General features: G+C 47.0%; 1 protein-coding gene and 2 pseudogenes across 1 annotated transcript; 2 read left to right on the top strand and 1 right to left on the bottom strand.

Moving 5' to 3' along the window:
* Nucleotides 1-2,372: 2,372 nt before the first annotated feature.
* LOC130878229 (golgin subfamily A member 5-like) lies at nucleotides 2,373-7,068 on the bottom strand (annotated as a pseudogene).
* Nucleotides 3,147-4,205, top strand: LOC130878591 (nuclear inhibitor of protein phosphatase 1-like; annotated as a pseudogene).
* Nucleotides 7,069-14,107: 7,039 nt separating the features above from the next.
* Nucleotides 14,108-20,254, top strand: LOC130877740 (schlafen family member 2-like). Its single transcript, XM_057775287.1, has 2 exons — nucleotides 14,108-14,414; nucleotides 18,613-20,254. Exons 1-2 carry the CDS (start codon nucleotides 14,365-14,367, stop codon nucleotides 19,691-19,693), a joined length of 1,131 nt encoding a protein of 376 aa, XP_057631270.1. The 5' UTR covers nucleotides 14,108-14,364; the 3' UTR covers nucleotides 19,694-20,254.
* The last annotated feature ends 832 nt before the right edge of the window (nucleotides 20,255-21,086 follow it).

Raw genomic sequence — 21,086 nt, 5'->3', positions numbered from 1 at the left:
AAGTCCATATTGCTCTTTACTGGTTGATGTGTTGTATGTTTTACATTCCTGTTGTCGTGTTGTTTGTGCTATAAATTAACACCTGTAGAAGTGTTACAGCACTGAGATTACATGGGAGTATTACACATTAATTTGGAAGGTTGGTGTTTCCTTCATAAAGGAAGTGATGTCCTCATTGTACATTTTCATTTGTGAAGGATAAAATTTCTCAACATTTGGACCCTAGGGGTGCAGTGGTAACCTGTTGTGACTTTTGATGGAGAGGAAACTCATCAAAAGATAGGTTGACCACCTTGAGAATTCCTATGACGGGGCTATGGGTTGGGTGATTACATATTATATAGTCGTGTTTGTTTGTTTTTACTCTTTGACCCTTCGGACTCCATAGGGCTCTTTGGTGGTGGTGGGGCTCCACCCAGCTCCTAAATAAATAACACAGAGTTTTATTCTTTCTTACAAATGTCCAGACTTAACTTGGCTTATTTCTAGCCAATTCTTAACTTATTCCATCTATCTTTTGCCTTGGGGATCTTTTCTTTTTTTATTTTTGTATTATCTTTCTTTGCCTCTTACTCTGTGGTGTTGGTATATCTGGGTGACTGACACCCGGAGTCTCCCCCTTCTCCTTCTCTTGCTCCTAGATCTTCTTTCAGAGGTTTCCCCTCCTAGTTATTCTCCCTGTCCGCCAGCCTCCCTCCCATCCTTTCTCCTGCCTTGCTATTGGCCTTTCAGCTCATTGCTTTACAATCGGGTGTTTTACATAGGCAAAGAAACATAGTTTCACAGAGTTAAACAAATAAGGCAACATCTTTGCATCATTAAAAAATGTTCCACAGCATAAACAAATGTAGCACGTCTTTAGCTAATATTCCACAATACACAAATGCCAGTCATCCTAAGCCACTTTTCTGTTTCCATCTATTTCTTAATCAATTCAATTTATTTTTAAAATCCACTTCATTTTTCAGATAATTTTTTTTTAGATCTGTGTCTTTCTGAATACAGTTCTTCTGTGTGCATCTTTCTTTGACGGCACTTCATTGGTACATCTAGGAATCTATATTTACCAAAATTTGGATGCCAGGAAAATGTTCTGCCATTTTTATGTTTCTAAAATAAGTGATCATTTCAAAACATCAAAACATGCCTTTTTAATAATTTATATGCTTTTTCCAGAATAATATTTCTAACCCGATGTTTTAGATGTTTTGATTACTTGGGGCTGCGGTTCTCAGAATTGTGGCTCAGATATTGAAGACCAAGGAAGTAAGAGGACATGCTAGCACAATAGCCTGAGCACTGCCCTTGAGACAGCCTGTTCAAGTAACTGGTCTAAATGACACCCTTCCACTCAGCCACCACCCACAAACTGCCATGGGTCTAAAGTGCACTAAAGACATTGGAGATGGAGGCAAAACCAAGGGTCAGTTCATGAGAGTAGATCATGAGACAACATGGTTGACCCTGGAAACTGATGTACAGTAGTCAAGGTTGTGGGAACTTACGGGAGGTTCATTAGCAGAGAATTAGCTATCTATTTAATGACAGCCTCTGAGAGACAAGATGGGAGCTGGGTAATCTAGGAAACCAGGAAGCAGGAAACCGCGTAGAGGAGGCTGTCATGGTGTGGGGAGGAGAGGTGGACTGGGAAAGGGCAGTGGAGTAGCAGTGCTGACGTGCTTGACTGAAGGGTCAGGATGTCAGGCAAATTAGAAAACCATCAACAAATGAATGAAGTGTGGGGAACGGTGAGATGGCCCAGTCGGAGAAGGTTTCTGCTATGTCGCCTGAGGACCTGAGCTCCAATCCCAGGGATCAGTGCTGGAAAGAGAAGACTGACTCCTGTGAGCTGCTGTCTGACCCCCACATGGGCTGTGGTGCATGGTCACCCACCCCACATCTACACACAAATACATTTATGCACTGTTAATTTTTAAAGGGTCCATTTTAGGGTCTGAAGTGATATCTTAGCAGTTAAAAGCACTGGCTTCTCTTTCAGAGAAACTGAGTTCTAGTCCCAGCACCCACATGGTAGTTCACAACCATCTGTAACTCCAGTTCCAGGGAATCCATTGCACTGTCTGTCCTGAGAGAGCCTGAGGCCTGGGTGTGGCCATATGCATACATGCAGCAAACTCTCATTCACATAGTATTAAAATAAGTAAACAAATTTTTCGTGTTATTAAGGATTTTTTATTAAAAGAAATCTTTTTTATTTTTATTCTTAAATACAATTAGTTTCCCTGATTACAACCCATAATCAGTGTCACCTAAAATATAGAAAGGTCTCTACAGAACAACCAGTCCAGGTCTCTCTCTCTCTCTCTCTCTCTCTCTCTCTCTCTCTCTCTCTCTCTGCATATCTAGGGCAATTGTACTCAGAAAAAGCAGAGCCGAATTTGTCAAATTACTGCCTGCATTTAGAGACTCTCATGGAAATAAGGGAGAGTCAGAAACCAGAGTAATAACTTAAAATTAAAAGCATTCCACGATCAAACCATCTTGTGCACTATTCCGAGCATCTTAGGTGTTGGTCTTTCTGCAGATCCTAGCTCTGGACAATGACAGGCACCCTTGGGAACCAATGGCTCCGTTCACTTGCCGTACGGTTGGTCATGGTGCATTTCCGGTGATTAAGTCAGCAGGACAATCATGACCCAGAGGTGAAGCAAAGCCGTATAGGTAATTACAAACTCTCGTGCAATGGGGTATCTTCGGAGAAAAATTCCCAGGCGGATACTAAACTGGTCAATAGAACTAGCAGCTTTGCGTACCTTTCCATACATTCCTGCCAGATTAGTTTCTGTGTCATTAAAAAGAACAGGATCATTTTGCAGGCGTGTCCCTTCACCACTGTCAATTCCAGACATGTTAATGGAGGATCCGCTGCTGGACCCGGGGAAGGCAGAGTGCACCTGCGGCTCCAGGCGCTCTAGCTGGAAGACTAAGGAGCTCTCTTCCGTGCTGAGGCTCTCTATGGTCGGCTTCTGGATGAGTGTCTCTGTCAGCTGATGGAGTCATCTTTCTAGCTCTGACTGACTGCTGTTGCTTAAAGTTTTGTTGGTAAGGTTCTTGCTTTGCACGTGCGTGTGTGCGTGCGCGCGCACAGGCTGCTGGGAGGCCGCCTCTTCCCTCTCGGCCGCCAAATGGGAGAGGGACATGCAAGATGGAGGCAGCAGCGAACTTCGGCTCGGGCCTCTGTCCGATGGCCCCATTTGGTAGGCAAGCCCCCACCTGGCTTGCATCTGGATGTAGTGAAAGGAGACAAGCTAATTGAGAAACTGATTATTGATGAAAAGAAGTATTACTTATTTGGGAGAAACCCTGATTTGTCTGACTTCACCATCGATCACCAGTCTCACTCTGGAGTCCACGAGGCACATGAAGAGAATTTTCTTGGTAGATCTCAATAGCACTCGTGGCACTTTCTTGGGTCACATTCGGGTGGAACCTCACAAGCCTCAAGAGATTCCCATTGATTCCGCGGTCTCATTCGGTACATCCACAAGGCATACACTCCGCGAGAGAAGCCTCAGACATTGCCATCAGCTGTTAAGGGAGACGAGAAGATGGTGGAGGTGATGATGAGCTCAAGGGTTTGCGGGAATTTCCAGAAGAGGAGACCGAGCTTGATAACCTGACAGAGTTCAACACTGCCCACAGCAAACGGATTTCAGCTCTCTCTATTGAGGAGGGAAATCTGGACATTCGGAGACCAAAGAGGAAGAGGAAGAACTCACAGGTGACTTTCAGTGAGGACGATGAAATTATCAACTCAGAGGATGTGGATCCCTCTGTCGGAGGCTTCCAGAACATGGTGCAGACTGCAGTGGTTCCAGTCAAGAAGAAACGGATGGAGGGCTCTGGCTCTCTGGGCCTGAAGGAGACAGGAAGCAGGCGCATACAGAACTTTGCTTTCAGAGGAGGACTATGGGGGGGACACCCCCCCCCCCCCGGCACATAGTGAAACAGGCTCCCAACCGCATGGCATCCATGGGACAGCACTCAGCGGTGGCTTGCCCATGCCATACCCAAACTTCGCCCCTGATGTGGACTTGACTCCTGTTGTGCCATCGGCAGTGACCATAAACCCCACACCAAACCCTGCAGTCTATAACCCTGAAGCTGTCAATGAACCCAGGAAGAAGAAATACACAAAGGAGGCTTGGCCAGGCAAGAAGCCCACAGCTTCCTTATTGATTTGATATTTTTGGCTATGGAGTGGGTGGGACGGGTGGAGGCTGGCAAAGGGGCTATTGAACTAGGGAGGAAACTTTCTGTGTGTGCGGTATCGTCTTTCAGAAAGTCTCCTGGGCCCCTAACATGTAATATTGAGACTAGGGGTGGGGCTAAAGTACCAGTTAGAGACCTGAGTTAGAACCCCTAAGTGTGGAGAAAGGCTCCCCAGGCCCTAAGCAGACTGCCCTGGTTCTCCTCTCTCTCTCTCTCTCTCTCTCTCTCTCTCTCTCTCTCTCTCTCTCTCTCTCTCCATAGCCTAGGGCCGTTTTTCATGTGAAGTCACACACATTCAGGAGGAAATCCAGAGCTATAGAGTCCTGTGCTGCCCTCTTGTGGCATCAACTTTTGTGTGTGCCACGAGGCAGTTTCTTAAGAATATGTCCAGTTAGGGTGGCTCACGTTGAACAGGAAAAGACTCTACTTTGCAAGGACCAGGTTCGTATCAGGAGGACATTGCCCAGCTGTTGGTTTGGAGGCTCCCCCTACCCCCATATACCCCTCCCCCACCCAGTAGCTCTGTCTGGTTATTCAGAGCTCCAGGCTAGACCTGGCTAACAGGAGACAAGGTAGGAACCATTGTATGAGCTTTGTACAGATTTGTCCATCTGTGTAATAGGGCCGTTTCTGCTCCAAGTGTAGCTTTTTACCTGTAACCTTTATTACATTGTAAATTAATGGTAAGCTGGTTCCTTAGTTTTTTAATTTCTTCCTTTCGATCTTTAATTCTGTGTTGTATGGTGTTCTTTGTTCTATGCAGATCTTCCACCTAATGGAATTCCTGTTTCATCCGGTCCAGCTCGGTCTCCAGCTCTTGTTTAGAGTCTTTCTGCCTAGCTATCTGGTCTTGTAGATCTTGTAACTCTTCTCTTGCTGATTGTGCTTCACTCACTTGCTGAGCCTCCATATCCTGCAACTCAGATCTCAACTGATGTATCTGGCCCATCTGCTTCTGGGTCTCCTCCTTTTGCATCTCCTCACATCGAAGTTCTTCTAGCTCCATGCTACCAGCAGTACTGCTATTCAAGGCCTTCAAAACTGGAGCCTTCCTTTAAACTGGTCATCAGTTTTTCTTTAGACTGCAGTATTCACGTAGCTTTCTGCTTGTAGTCAGTCAATTCCTGCCTAGAAGACTCCAAGCCCGACCTGTGTAGCTTGACTTGCTGCTGGAGCTCATCAACCTTCTTCTTCTCCTCAGAGTACTTTCTTCCAGAGTAACCGCTTCTGCCAAATTCTGACGTTCCGCTTCCATTTTATTAAGGCGTGCAGTGAATTCACTGTGCATCTGTTTGTAGCTCTCCTGCTTTCTTCAGAGTGGCATCGGCTTCATACAGCCTCTCCTGAAGAGTTTGTAGAGCGTGGTTCTGTAGGCTACTGCTTTCACTGTGATCCTGCATTATTGGTGACTTCACTCTGCAAGGTTTCCAGTGCTACCCTGTGGGAACTCAGCACCTGCCAGCCTTCTGCAGTCGCACCTTGAGCACAGCCAGCTGGGAATCCTTTGCAGCCACTGCTTTAGTAAGGTCATCGACTTGGGCTCATAGTTCCTGAGATATTTGATCACTTTTTGAATGGTCAACATTCCATTTTTCAACTCTTGCCCTTGCCTTATTTAATTCTTCTTGAGTTTCTTTGGATCTCTGAAGTAATGAGGCCATTTCCTGGTTTAAAGACTGGACTTCATTCATGAGCAACTGATCCTCCATGCGGAGATTAGACAATTCATGCGATCTGCTCCCATCGGTAGGTGCTGGGTTGTGCTCCGTGCTTTCCTTCAAGGATCCCTGGTGGCCTGCAGGCACAGAATCAGAACCGTTCCCTTCAGGACTTTAGCTCCCAGAATTTTCTTCAGTGGCCTTGGTGGTGGTTACACTTGTGTCCACAGAACCGACGCTTGAGGACTGAGAGCTTGGAAAGACGGGCACTGTGCCCTTCTCTTTCTTGGTCTCCACACTCCCCATCAGCTCCTTCTGGGAACTGTTAAGAAAATCAAACAGCAGCTCCTCATCAGGCTCTGACTTTTTCCTTCGAACAAACTGTGATGAAGGCCTAGGGACAGATGCATGTTCAGTGGGATGTTTCACGTTTGCTGTGCCACTATGATGGTGGCTTTTTGATGCTGGATGCTCTCAGCAGCTGGGGAAATATAGTCAGCTTTAGGTCCAGTCTGGCATGTTGAATCTGTGTTTTGCTGGCAAAGTTCCGCAAATAGTTAGTATTTTTGCTATAAAAGATGTTACTGGTGTGGGGGCCAGCCATGATAAGCTAAGTATGGACAGGTCACCCAAAGGAAGTTCTTTATTTCCAACCTTATCACCTGCCAGAGTAGAACTCGGCCCTCGATAAATTTAATAAGAGGCCCGAGTCTCAGTAGTTTACCCTGAAGCAATACCTGGCTGCAAGAGGAACCACAAGCTGAGTTACCTGTCTCCCACCCAAGAACAGACCATTCAAAGGAAATGCCTGGCATTTCAAGCGTGTAGATAGGAACACCTGCCAGTGTTCTTTCACCAGGACACCCTAGACAAATGTCAGCCAGTCAGGGGTCTTAAAACCTCAGAAACCCCTCACCCCCACCTTTACTACTATAAAACCCTGTTCTAATTGAACTCAGGGCACTCTGTTTATTCCAATACAATGGACATGCGGAGAGACTGAGCTTGCAAACTTGATTAAAATAAAGGCTCTTTGTTTTTATATATGGGACTCGGTTTCCTTGTTGGCTTTTGCATAACAGCTGGTATTTTCCTTTCTGAGAGCTGTTGCAGCCCCTTGATCACCTCAGTTTAAAAGATCTTCTGCCCTTCCAGCAAGAACAGCAAACCAAGACATGATGGTAGCAAGATAATCCTACTGAGGACACCGAGTGACACCACCACAGCCTTATCGCCTACCCAGGCCACCAGAGGAGCGGGCTGCTCCTGGACCTATTAAAAAAGGGTTTAATCTAAATTTGACTTGATTTTAAATTTATGTCTCCAGTCCTGCAATATTGTTTCTTTTAAAAAAAAATCAATCTATCAAACAAACAAACAAAAAACATCAATTTTCAGTTGATTATAAGGAACACCTCTAACTAACTGGTACATAATGTATAAAATCTTCTTAAATCTGTTTTCCTAAAAGAAATCAGGGGTTAATTATTGTTGTTAGATGCCTAAGTCTAACACAAATGATAAAATTAACTTTTGAGTTGCCAGCAATGCTCTATACTTACAATGAAAGCAAACAAATAGCAGTGAGCACACTGATAGAATATTCATGTATTGATCATGTGGTTGGAAGAGCACCAGTCAGGAGACAGGAGGCTGGTGAAGGAAGCTGAGCTGGGGAGACAATGGAAGCAGACCCTGGTGTCTTCAGTCTCTGGTTGGCTGGTGCTGCCCTGGCCTCACCTGAGTCTTTCCCATTGCAAACCTGACACACCAGCACCCACCTCTCTTTCCCGTCAGACTACAGGGCTGTGTACTGTCTAATCAGTGTGGCTAAAGGGAAGGCAGCTTAAGGGAAAGAGAAAAAAATGAAAGAGCAAACAGCACAGGCAAGGATTCCTGGAAGAAATGAGCAGAGACCAAAAAGGAGCTCAAGAGGGAAGAGAGGATGGAAGGACTTTTCTTACACGTGGAGAAGGTACAAGTCGAGAGGCCATGACTATAGATCACAAAGATGGTGAAATTACAAGATGGTGACTTCTTCCTCGTCCTCCTGACCTGAGACAAAAGCCTGGCAGCTTCAAAAAAGGCCTGATGGGCTTTTCCTCCTGCCGGTAGGACCCCCCCACCACCTGTGGACCAATCCAACAAGACCAAAGCCAGACCAGAATGTGTTTTTCCCAGACTTATGGATCTATCAGCTGCACTGTCTTCATTCAATCTGAACAGTCATAAAATGGGGGTGGAAGACCCTTAAGAGCCCCCAGACATAAAGGAGAGACAGAACCTCAGCTTCCTGAAGCCCCCTCTGCTCTGCTCAGGGGCTTTTCTGTCTGTCTGTCTTGCTCTGTATTGTGTTTCCTCGCCCCTAATAAAAGCCTTCGACAGGCTGACTCTGTTGCTGCAGTCTGCTGTGTCTGAGATTTCACTCCACCACCCTCCCTGCTGTGCTCCATAGTTTTCCTGCCTTTAATATTTGACCTGGCAGAGAAATAGAATCCCAGAAGGCCCCTAACCTGCAATACAAGTAGAGGTGCTCAGGGTGAAATGGCCAGGGGGAGAGGGACTTGTGCCCCAGTTAGGAGACAGAAACAGTTGAGATTCCAGAAATAAGAATGTATAAATAAGAAATATAAAGCCTAGGAGAATGAGAACAGACTGTCAGCAGCTCTCTAAGCAGCTTAAGGATTAACTGTTAACAGTGGATTACTGTGCTTTACATCCCATAGCTCTATATACAAGGCCAAAGCATCTCTCTGCAAACTGAGAGCCTAACACCCCCTACCCCCAAACCCCCATCCATCTTTGATTAATAAGGGATATGAGCTGAGTTAACTTTTAGGAGATAGATACACATGACCTCTGGGTTGCACATTGTCCCTGCTATGTGAAACTGGCAGCATCAAAGGGGAGAGCACAGGGCTCAGTGAACACCACCTGGAAGTGCCAAGGAAGACAATAGACTAAGTACAAACACTAGTTCAACTGAAAAGGGAAGACTGTAAAGTAAGGCAATCTGTATCTGAGTTTTACCTTGAGACTGTAAAAATTCCTTTGTTCAGACCTAATGCTTGATGCCCCTACTATAAGAAGGTAGATTCAGAACAGCCTTTGGCACAGCCTTACAAAATCCATCTCTGGCATGGTCTCAGCTGGCTGATAAACTTTTTGTGCCCCATGGAAGTTTTTATTTTAATTTTTAGTGTTTTTTTTCCTGGAATAAAGTTTGCTTCTGGATTATTAGACTTTGGTGGTCTGTCTCCATCTTTGTGCACCCGTGTGAATCCAACATTTACAATCTCAGAGACTTGCCACCGTGTCAGAGCACTGAAGATCACACACAGGTTATTGTGAGGAGCTCACATCCTTGCTATGTGGCATCTTCTGAGTGGGGAGAAGACAAGAGGTCACAAATTCTTGTTTGAGTTCACTCCTGGGATGTGTGTGATCTTCACCACATCCTTCCTGTATCCCCTCCTGTACTTAGTAACCCTTCCTGCAGGCTGTTGGGAAAGAAAAGAAGGCCACCATGTGGCTTAGTCTGACAAAATGCTCACGTGAGTTCTTGCTATATCACTTGAGTGGTTCTCCATTCCTCCAAAAACCAGGCTATCTTTAAAATCCAACTTTAAAGTTAAAAGAAGCAAAATTCATATAAAAAGACTTGTTTAACTGTAGACTTCTCTCCATTGAGGTTGGCCAAGATATTCAGCATAATGGAAACCTGCTTTAATTCTTTATTTTCTCCCTCCCTCCCTCCCTCCCTCCCTCCCTCCCTCCCTCCCTCCCTCCCTTCCTGTGTTGTGTTGTTCTGTGGCTGAGTCCTCTACAGCGTTGAACTCTTCCTTGCTTATGGCTTTTAAGGCCTTCATGAAGTAAAGTGCTAACCCACCACCCTCTTTCCATATGGAACTTTATTGTAGACAGTAGAAAGTGATAATGTACAGTGTTACATTATGTTCACTGGAAAAACTCATCAAGAGATCAGTTTGCTTTGGGTAAATCTACATGTATTTGCAACATAATTGCGGAAACTCCAAGAAATGATTAGCAATCCAGATGTAAACCTAGCCTTAAATGTTTTTTAAAAACTAAAAAAAGCTGAAAATGTGCAGTGTTGGGAAATGAGTCAGCAGGTGCACCTGTGGACCTGTGCACCCGGACACAAGTTTGGGTTTGCTGGATCAAGCAAGGTTCAAGGCCTCAGGCAGCATCTCCTACTGAAGACTGAGCAGCTCAGGAGCACGGTAGTGATGGAAAAACACTAGAAGACAGCAGGATGCATGGGGCATCGCTTCAGTGAGTCCAGGAGTGAGGCAGATGAGGCAGAACCCAAAGCTCTGTGATATAATATGACTCTCTTCCTGAAGTTGGTGGTGGAGAGAGATCTACATCCGGGTCCTGAGGGCCCCTCCCGGCCCCTCCCTCCCTCTCCAGCCTCTGCTCTCCTACTGCTCTCTCAGTCTCTTCTCTCTGGACCTCTGCTGTAGCTGTCTCTCTGCTCTCCTCTGCCCCTCCCTCACCTCTGCTATAGCTGTCTCTGCTCTCCTCTGCCCCTCACCTCTGCTGTAGCCTGTCTCTGCCCTGCCCCCTTACTTCTTACACACTGGGTCAAGGTCCCCAGGTGCTGGCAGAGGGGGAGGGAGGAGAAGGGGGAAGGCGGAAGGGAGAAGAGAAAGGGAGAAAATGTTTTCTTCTGTGCACAGATTCCTTTTAGCAAAACAGCTGCGACACTTTCTGTGTCTGCGCTGATACCTTAAAGACAACAATCTTTTTTTTTCCTTTTATTGATTCTTCGTGGATTTCTCGTCACGCAATCTGATCCCACTTATCTCTTCATTCCATTGCATCCTCCCTCTGCTGTTGCAACTTCCGCCCAAACCAAACCAAATGTAAAACATAAAACGGAACTGTTAGGAAAAAAATCCTAAGATTTTTGTGCTCCACCCGCACACAAAAATCCAATTAAAACAGATTAAACCAACTTAAAACGCCCATGTTTTATTAAGTGCAGCGCTCTCGGATGGCCAAGAGCATGGCAGGGGGGACAGAAAAGTGAGGAGCACATGCAAGCCTAGGACCACTGGGAGCTTAAATACCCTGTGAGAGTGGTCCTGACCCTCCCCCGGGGAGGAGTCAGGACCTGGAATGCTGGGATTTGGAGTCCAGACCAATGCAACTCCCAGGCCAGGGGACTGGGATGGATGCCAGGGGTTGGGGTTATGTTCCAACTTAACACAAACTAACCAACAAAAGAGAGAGAGAGAGACGAGAGACGAGAGAGGGGGGGGGGAGGGGAGAGGGGAGAGGGGAGAGGAGAGGAGAGGAGAGACTCTTGTAATGGAAGCTGTAGTGTGGCCCGTTGGGTCCCACAGTTTACCCATTACTCCATTCATCTTTACATTTAAGAGTTCATTACCATAAATCTGGCTCAAGGCCTCTGGCTTGCGCTACCCCAATGGTAAAGGACTCTCACTGGGGCTCCTCTTGGATATCCTGTTACTGTCCTGTGTCATGGAGATCCTGCTGTCTTGATCTGTAGGTTCATTCCTTCACGTGCTCCAACACTTCCTAGATGAGGGGGATGTGAAGAGTCCATAACAGAATATAGAAACAAAGGGTCCAGGAATACAGACATATAATGTTGGAAGCCCAAACACATTTTGGAAGGAAAAAAATAATAAAGATGGCAGCCACTGTTAACCTTTAGCAAACACTTCCTATTTTGAGGGCAGACATCCTGGCAGCCACTGTGCACAGAGGTAAGCTTTAGCAATTGTCTCCTGCCTCCCAGCTTCCCAGCTAGGCAGGTACTGCGGACAAAGGTTAGCTTCTACCTCTTGCCTCTATGGGACCCTCTGCTGTGTTCCCTTAATTTTTAACAGTCCCCTATGCGACTCTACTCTCTGCCTTGCATTCTTTCGGGGACAGTGAAAAGCAGCTGTGACAGCCACAGGCTTTCGCAACCATCCCAAGCTAACATTCTGATGTCCTATAACCAAAAATTGTAAAACTCAATAGGGAATGTGACTTTAAGCCTGACCTCAAGGCAGTAAAAGTTCTTTGATCCCCACCTGGTGCTTGATTTTACCTTAAGAGGAGGCCAAAATCAGCCCCCATTGCCACAGTTCCAGAAGCCTGATCTCTGGCTGTGGTCACAGCTATAGCTGACAAGCTTTCTATGCCCCATGGTGATTTTTTTTTTCTTTTTCTGGGATGAAGCTTGTGTGTGGTTTAATAGAATTTGGTGATTGGTCCCGCCGCCATTGTGTGATCCCGGGCCCAACAGATGTTGGGCTGGGTCAACTCATATCCCTGGATCTGGGCCTGGGTGGTAGCTGGGTGGGCCAGCCTGCCAGCTTTCCAGTATGGTCTCTAGTGCCTTGGCAGGCTCACTCAGCCTGCAGCAGGGGTGGAGCCAGCTCACCTATTCCCAGGTCCTCGGACCTGGGTCACCCACACCATCAGGAGCAGCCCTACTGTTTCTCCCAGGAGAGAAGCAGGCTTCAGTATCCTGGTTGCTGTAAGGGCGTATGAGGTGGGGGCGGAGTCAGCTCTCCTACCCTCATGCCCTCAGCGCCAACTAGCCTGGACCCCGCCCCCACAACAGGGTTGGCTCTAGTGTGCCATCCAGGCAGGCTGCAGGGCCCAGTCTCCTGTGTGCTGTAGCTGGTGAGGGGCATGGCTAACTCTCTCACCCTAGACTCTGGACAACTGTGTGGCCTTTGGTGGCATCATGGGCCTGTGACATTAACACAGACCCTGGCTATGGTAGGACCATGAACCCAGACATGGTCTTCATCAGGACATTCTGTATTCTTCAGTTTACTGCCGTCCTAATCTGAAGTCTTCCACGCCCTGAACTTTGGAGTTGAATTTCTTTTTGCTGACTTTGGAACTGAACCTGGGCTCCTGGAGGAGAAGTTAGAAGGAAGGAGGAGAGAGAAGAGGGAGGAAGGGGGAGAAGGCTTCATTGGAGAGTCTACAGGCGCAGGGACCACAGGCACTGGCATCCCTTTTACTAGCTGCCTCCTCCAGATGCTGCTCCTGCCTGGGCTGCCATTTTTTACCTCGTCTTCTCTTCCTCCCAGTGCCCCCCTAAAGCACCTGACCATTGACTTGCCCCACCCTCGTGCTGTAGGACTTCCCTAGGAAGGGGGAGGGTGCATGTGTGCTCACAGGGCTCTGACTTGGTGTGGAGGAGGAGGGTGACTCACTGGACTGATTTCACTAACTAGTTCTCCTTAGCTACTTCCTCCCCCACCTCCTGACACCCCCAGCCCGGAGGGGGTTTCCGTCTCTGCCCACTCCTTCCTCACACTTTGTATATGGTTTCTTCTTCATTGCTTCCTGCCAGCCTGAGAAACCCCCAGCATCTTGTTATTTCTTAAATTAAAGATTAAAGAAAAGATTCTTAAGTCTGTGAAACGGTTTCCTCAGATCTGGCCTGGTGATGACAGGAGATGAAGCTCAGTCCACATGGATGATCCCTGGTTCTGGACCACTAGGGTGGAGGGGCAGTGGGATTCTGGACTGCACAGCTTCTAACAGGCAGTAGAGTCAGGAATGGGGTTTGGGTGGCACTCCCCAGACAAAGCAATTCAAGTAGAGACCCAGTCCCCCATGGCCCCCACCCCCCCGAGCTGAACATTTCCAGGGCCCCGTCTTTCTAAGATTGCTGTTTCTTAGGGAAAAGCAGAAGAGAGAGGATGACAGTGGACAGACCATGGGCAATGCACGTTATGAAAATGTCCAGGATCCCGAATATTTTGCACAGTTCATATGCGCTCAAAACCAGAATCAATTTCGTTGGGCCAGTTTTCCATGCAACAACTTTGGGAAGTTTTATTATACCGAAGTGACAGGAGGGGTGATCACTTTAGGGTAGTCCTGGGAATCCCAAAAAAACTCAGCTCCCCAGAGGGCTCAAGGATCCCAGGGAAAGAAGAGGGGTCTCACCCATTTGCATTTCTGGTGGAGCAGTGTATTGAAAGTCTTAAGCCCTGGGCTGAAGTGGCTTCAGGGGTATTAACAGGAACACTTGCCCTTTTGAACAAAGGGACAGCCCTGATGCTCTGGGAAATCCAGGTGCAGTTGGCTATGAAAAGGTCGGTTTACTCAGCTGTGAGCCTGCATTTCCTTCTGACCAATAGAAAACGTCTTGGGCGCCTGCCAGCTGGCTTTCAGCCAGCGTCGCCAGCGACGGAGGGTGGAACTACGTGCGGATAAGTACTCGCAATTGTTAGTTTCCCTTCAGACACCAGTCACCGGTGTTGAAGTGGCAGCAAGCTCCGCAAAGATCAGGGGAGCAAAGAACGAAGGACTAGGTTAGGTTTGGAGGAGGGGACACAACCGGAGCTGTAGCTAGGACTGGCCAAGTGACATAGCCCACTCTGGAAGACCTCGCAGTGGGAAGGGTCTTCCTCAGGTGACTCTAGACTGCCTCATCACACCAGGGGGCTGACTGGGAGAAGATATGAGCCCCAGACTTCAAACAACTCAGCTAGGCAACCGCAGAACTCGTGGGTAAGTGATCACTTCATTAGAGCTTACTCAAGCCCCAACCCTAAAGAGGTTATGCCCTTTGCGTCCCTCCCTTCCATCCTGGGAGCAGTCTAGTGGCTCTGGGATCATATGCGGGTCGTCGGTACAATTATTTTCTATCAGGGGACCCTTGTTTGTTTCTGTTCCTACTTGGACCATTGGCTTTTGGAGTCTTCATAGCTCATTTTGACCAAGTACAGGCTGTGGAGGACTTGGGTGAGCTGTGGGTGAGGCAAATAAATGCCTTTGTCTGCTTAGGATGGAGGGAGGGTTTAAGCTCAGGCTCTGCTGTGTCTGAGCCAGAACTAGTGAGGCAGGCAGCAGAGGGTGTGGGTGGATCAGGCTCCTGCTGGTCTCCAGAGTCTCTGCAGCCTTCCCTGTTCTCTTGGAGATCTGACCCAGCAGGCAGGCAGGAACTGTAGTCTAGATGAAGAAAGAAGGAAGTACACTAGAGCCCAAAGAAGCTGACACTGCTCTCCTACACCAAAGCAGAGCACCTTAGAGGAGCCCAAAGAGGGCTCCAGGTCTCACTGCTCTCCAGAGGCAGCTCCTGCTCCTGTCCCAGGGGGTTTTCCTGACAGTCTGCAGTGCTGGCATCGGAATGCCATGTTCTTCCCCGCTGAAGACAGCTAACAAGACACCTTAAATCCCAAGTCAAAGTCTTAGGGAATTTTCTCCAGTGCACAACACAATTTGGGAGTGGATTTAGGGTTGGAGAATCTGATTTGTAAACCACAGCTAAAATTCCTGGGAGGTTAATGAATTTACATGCCTGGATTTGTGGTTCACCTGTCCTGTTTCTTTCTGAAGGATTGAGTCCCAGATACATGTCGAAAAGAAGTGAATTTTGAACCATTGAAAATTTATCATAGTCACAGGTTTAGGAGTGAGATGGTCAGTGTCCCAGGCTAGCCCACAACACCTTTAAATATGACTGTATTGTATCCCTCTTGAGGTTCAAAATTCCTGGGGACATGAGTATTGTGCTTTGGGACTTTAGTGTGAGATGTGACTTCTGTTCTCTTTCTTGTGAAGAGTGAATCATGGGTACTGGCTTAGAACTGGGCCTGACAAGGAGGCGCTGGACAGGAGGGGCTGGACAGGAGGCACTGGACAGGAGGGGCTGGACAGGAGGGGCTGGATAGGAGGGGCTGGACAGGGGTGACTGGACAGGGGGTGCTGGGAAGGAATGAGGAACTGACTGCTCAAGAGTGCAAAGAACAGGGTGGAGTCGCAACTACCGACTGGGCAGAAACGAAACTGTTCCCTTCTCAGAAAGGAAACTGTTCTCTTCTCAGAAACAAAACTGTTCCGCTTCTCAGAAACAAAACTGCTCCCTTCTCAGCAGTACAGGCTGCTTTAGTTCCTGTTTATGATGGTTGTTGTTTTGCTTTAGTATTTTAGAGAGGAAGGAGGCAGACAGGGTCTGGGTGTGTAGCCAGGCTGGCCTGCGATTCACTGTTCATTTTTTCCATGTCTCAAGCTCACAGTGCCCACATCAACCTCACAGGGTCAGCACCATGCGAGGCTCCTTGCAGCCTTTTGGGTGGAGATGAAGATCATATGCAGGGCTTTAGGGAAAATGTGCTCACAAGTGGGCAGCTCAGTCACACCTGTCCTCTCTGTGATTTTATTACCAACCTGCAATTGTGACAGCATAAGCTATTCGAATGTCATTCTTTTTGCTTCCAAAGGTAGCTGACTGGACACCCTGAACCCCAAGTTCCCTTCTGAGAGAACTTCCTCCAGAGTCAATGCTATAATTTGAGAAGGAATTACCTGGTTAATTAGACCCAGGGGTCCCCCTCTTTGTCTGCCAGCACAGGGATGCTAGGCACATGCACTCACTCTCAGCTTTCCATGTGGGTGCTGGTAATCCAAACTCAGGTCCTCAAGCTTGTAAAAGAAGCACTTTGCCTACAGAGTCACCTCCCCAGTCACAGAGACCTTAATGTGACTTCATGCTGAGGCCGAGGATGAGGGCCTGCCCAACTAATCAGTAGACAGGCAGATGCCCTGGAAAGATTGGCAGAGGTAGCTGCTTTCTTAACTGATCCATTATCAACCAAACCTCACAAGGTTTATGAAAAACAGGAAATTATGGCTAATGCTGTAAAACTCTAGGATAACTCTGAAGTCATATCTGACAACTTTGAGGCCATTTCTGAGGCCTCTCAGCCTTAGTGCTCCCCCCTCCCCTGGGAACCTAACAACTACACATGCACGTCCTGGAATATTGGAGACTCTCCCATCTCGCTGTGTCCTTATGGATGTTCTCCAAATAGAGCTCTGCTCCTGGAATTAGAACAAGATAACCCACAGATGTCCACAGATGTTTTGACTCAGTCCTGGGAAAGGGACCAAAATAACCCTCAGATGTTCCCTCTTACCTCGCCTGATCTGGCAACCGCCCTCCAACCCTGGCCCAGACCAATTATTGTTAATAGTCCTTTAAATAAGCCAATCCTAATAGTTGAGTTTTTCCCCCTCCCTCGTTTCTATGGCTTTTTACTCTAAAAATAGCTTGTGACAGTCATTTGGGGTCTTTTGGCTTCTCGAATGCTGAAGGACCCTGCCGCGACAGAATTAATTAAACCTCTTGCTTTTACATCAACTGCAGTATGAGAGTGGTCTCTTGGGGCAACTCCTCCTTGGTAATTGGACTTCAGGGTCCAACAATGTAAAAGCAGGAAGTAAATGGGCAGAATCGCCTTCTGAGAGAGGCAAGACCCTAGAGTGTAGACAAAGTCGTTCAGAGACTTGAGGTGATGTCGACTTGCAGCGAATGGGATTAGAACTTTTCTCACGCCACATTACATAAGCCAAATACAAAATGAATCAAACATATCAATGTAAGATCAGAAAAGAAAGGTAAGAAATAGGAAAACTACTAAAAGAAGACACAGAAGAAAAGTTCTATGACATTGGTTTTGGCAAAGGTCGTTTGGATGTTGCCTTGCCTGGCTCTACTGTCAGCTGGACAGAACCTAAAATTATGTGGAAAGAGTTCATCAATCGAGGGATCGCCAGTATCTGACTGGCTGTGGGCATGTGTGTTAAGATTGTGTTGATAATTGATGTAGGAGGGCCCAAACTACTTTGGGCAACCCCATTCCCTAGGCAGGGAGCCTACAACAGCATAAGAAAGCTAGCCAGCCAGCTCCATCCCCCATGGTTCCTGGTATATTTCCTAGGCTGCGAAGTGGGTTCTTTGGTCAAAGGTAATGTTGTGTGGAACAGCAATCAGGCCTCCTTCAAGTTCCTGCTCTGCCATCCCTCAGTGGTGGATGGTGATGTGGAATTATTTGCAAATAAACCTGCTCTATCCCCAAGTTGCTTTTGATCCAGATATTTGTACAGGAACAGAGAGAAAATCAATGCAGATGTTTCCTAAAGCACAATAAAAAATTCTCAAAGTAGACCTGTGATTCCATCAAACTGGAATGTTGCTGCACAGGAAAAGGAGCAATGAACAAACAGGCAATCCATAGAGGGAGAGAAGGTTTATAACACACAGTCTGATAAAGGTTAATATCCAGGGAGATTATGCACTTGGCCAAAGGTAAAGAAATAGCCTAATTTGCAAAATGGACAGAATGGATACTAATCATAAATAATTTGAAAGCTGGGCTACAGAGATAACTCAGTGGTTAGGAGCACTGGCTGTTCTTCCAGAACACCAGAATTCAGTACCCAGCACCGACATTGAGCTTACAACCACCTGTAACTCCAGTTCCAAGGGATCTGATGCTCTCTTCTGGTCTCCATAGCTAGCGCATGCACGTGGCACATAAGACAAGCATGCAGTCAAAACACCAGCAGCCATAAAAAAAAAGTCTAAAAAAAAAGTGTAACTAAAGCCTTTGTTACATAAAAGACAAAAACCACACAGATTCCAATGGGGGTTTGCTTAGAGGAGACTGAATACAGTATTAATGACTAGAAAAGAGATATGTGAAAATTAAACTAGAATTGAAAATTCAAAGGACTTAACTATACTTGGAACATCACATCTGAAAACCCAGTAGGCGTATCAGCTTGCCTAAAGTTGCAAAAATCTGTAAAAAGAAAACCATTTCATGTGGAACATGTGTACCCAAGGATTGTGCTGTTGGCTTCACAGTACAGAATTTGCTTTCTCCTGTTAGGCTTCGTTCTAAAGGCTCTCTCTGTTTTACAGGAAAGAAATTCAGGGTGAAAATGCAAATGCTGCTGGGGACATGGCCGTCACCGTGGATCTGGAAGCAGACTGTGCTGAGCTGGTTCTAAAGTTGGAAGCAATCACACTTGGGGAGAAGAATAGAAAGAAGATGAAGAACCAACCCCTCAGAAAACGAGAGAATGAAAACATCTCTCGAGCTGTGTGTGCCCTCCTGAACTCTGGAGGTGGGGTGATCAAGGCTAAAATCGAAAATGAAAATTTTAGCCTTCCCAGGGATGGATTGGGACTGGATTTGGAAGCCTCTCTTTGTAAATGTCTGCCGTTTGTGGGGAGGCATCTGGACTTCATGGCGCATGGGGGCTACTTGAATATCTTCGTGAAACCATGGAGTCTGGATGTCTTTGGGCTGCCGATCTGCACCCTGAGAACCAATTTGTACATTAGAAGCTTCTCGTCTTCAATTGAAGTGAATGCCGCTGCTGCTCTCGAGTTCCTCCAAGACCTGGAGGAAGTGGAAGGGAGATCCTGTGTCAGACCAGAGCTGCCTGCAAGCAGAGCCTGCCCTGGAGTAGAGGAAGAGAGCGACCTGGAGGACCTGGCTGCTGTGGTTTTTAACAAGACACAATTTCAGCACCAGGAAGACTTCCCCTTCACCAGATCCACCCATGTTGAAGTTACATTGCTTTCCGTGAAACAGCTGCGAAAATGCATCAAGGAACTCATCCCTCGAACTGTATCTGCGTTTGCAAACACTGACGGGGGATATTTCTTCATTGGTTTGGATGGAAACAATCAGCAAATAATTGGTTTTGAAGCAGAGAAGAGCGATCTTGTGCATCTAGAGAGTGAAATAGAGAAGTGCATTCGACAGCTGCCTGTCACTCACTTCTGTGAGGAGCAGGAGAAGATAAAGTACACATGCAAATTCATCCCAGTCCTCAGACAAGGAGCCGTGTGCTCATATGTGTGTGCACTCAGAGTGGAGAGATTCTGCTGTGCTGTGTTCGCTGAAGAGCCTGAGTCCTGGCACGTGGAAGACAGCTGCGTGAAGAAGTTTACCACTGAGGAATGGGTCAAGAGCCTGATGGATGGCAAGTAAGCCTCGGCACCACTGGTGACTTCACGCATGCCCACTGGTGTGTGTTAGCTGAGGCTCTCAAGGAACACCTAGAGCCTGTGACAATGATATCCTTTAGGCCTGTCGCAGCTGAAGGACTTCATGGCTACAAAAGGGCCAAGCCTGCAAATCCCTGAAGCTGTGTAACCGGAGAGGATTCCCCAGAAGAGGTCTACTGCCAACCAGCTATTCCCTGCTGTGGATGAACTTCAATTGACCAAAGGAAATGCCTTCTTCATAAGATCAGGTTTCAGCCAAGCCTGCAGTGCAGACATTTTTTTCTCTCTCTCTCCCTCCCTCCCTTCCTCCCTCCATCCATCCCTCTCTTCCTTCTTCTTTTTCTAACTCCCTTCCTTCTTTCTTTCCTTCCTTCCTTTCTTCTTTTCTTTCATTCTTTTATCTTTTGTTTAACTTTTTGTTGATTCTTTGTGAATTGCACCCCAATTCCACTCACTTCCCTTTTCCCTCCATAACCACCATCTGGTGTTTCAACTTCACTTGCAGAAGAAAAGCAAAAACTAAATAAAGATTTAAAACAACAAGCTCCCATGAAAGGTGTGGTTTGTCACAGTGTATCACACAGTGTACCCTTTTTTTCAAACATCTTTACTTTAAAAAAATTTTTTTTTGCAATGAGTTATTTGTCTGATTCTAGGATTCCGGTTTTGCTACCCTCTCAATACTGGACCTTCCCCTGGACCCCGTTCAGATATACTGTTGTTGTCGGTGTCATGGAGATCCTGCAGCTATGCTTCTACAGGACAAGCCCCTTCCCATGTTCTAGCTGTTCATGAGTAGGTTAGATGCTGGGGTGAGCCAGTTCAAAACCCTGGGTCTTGGCCTTGTTGGTCTATCTGCCCACTCATCTGCACCTGTGCCACCTGGATCTGCTCTTCACATTGCCCCTGTGAGTGGTAGGGCCAGCTCAGCTGAGTGCCACAGCTAGTAAGGGGCAGGGCTACCTTTTAGACTCTACTGCCAGGAGAGCTGTATAGGACATTTTCTAAACTAGTGATTGATGTAGGACAGCCCAACCTCTGCATAGGCTCCTGCCTCCATGTTCCTGCACTGCTTGAGTTCTTGTCCTGGCTTCCTTCAAGGCCGATGACGCTATGGAAGTGTAAGCCAAATAAACCGTTCCCTCCAACTCCTGCTTATGGTCGCGGTGTCAATGCAGCAATAGAAACCCTGGCTAAGACACCTGCTTAGTGTAAAGTCTGGGAGAAATTCTTACTGAGGCCACTGGCAGTGCTCTCAGTGGTGGGGGTGAGGAAGGTGGTACTATAGGGTTGGTGAGTCCACAAGTGTGGGGGTGTGGGACAGACTGACAGGAGCAGGTTTCTTGTTTGTTCGTTGAGACAGGGTTTCTCTGTGT

This window comes from Chionomys nivalis, chromosome 7 (assembly GCF_950005125.1).
Source record: "Chionomys nivalis chromosome 7, mChiNiv1.1, whole genome shotgun sequence".
Classification (NCBI taxonomy): Eukaryota; Metazoa; Chordata; class Mammalia; order Rodentia; family Cricetidae; genus Chionomys; species Chionomys nivalis.
Note: the sequence above shows the minus strand (reverse complement) of the source record. Positions and strands in the feature narration are given on the sequence as shown.

Bases quoted from the DNA above. Each gene is read 5' to 3' on its own strand.
- LOC130877740 (XM_057775287.1), top strand. From the start codon at position 14,365: ATGAGCCCCAGACTTCAAACAACTCAGCTAGGCAACCGCAGAACTCGT. The intron at 14,415-18,612 runs GTAAGTGATCAC...TCTGTTTTACAG, and splicing joins GGCAACCGCAGAACTCGTGG to GAAAGAAATTCAGGGTGAAA.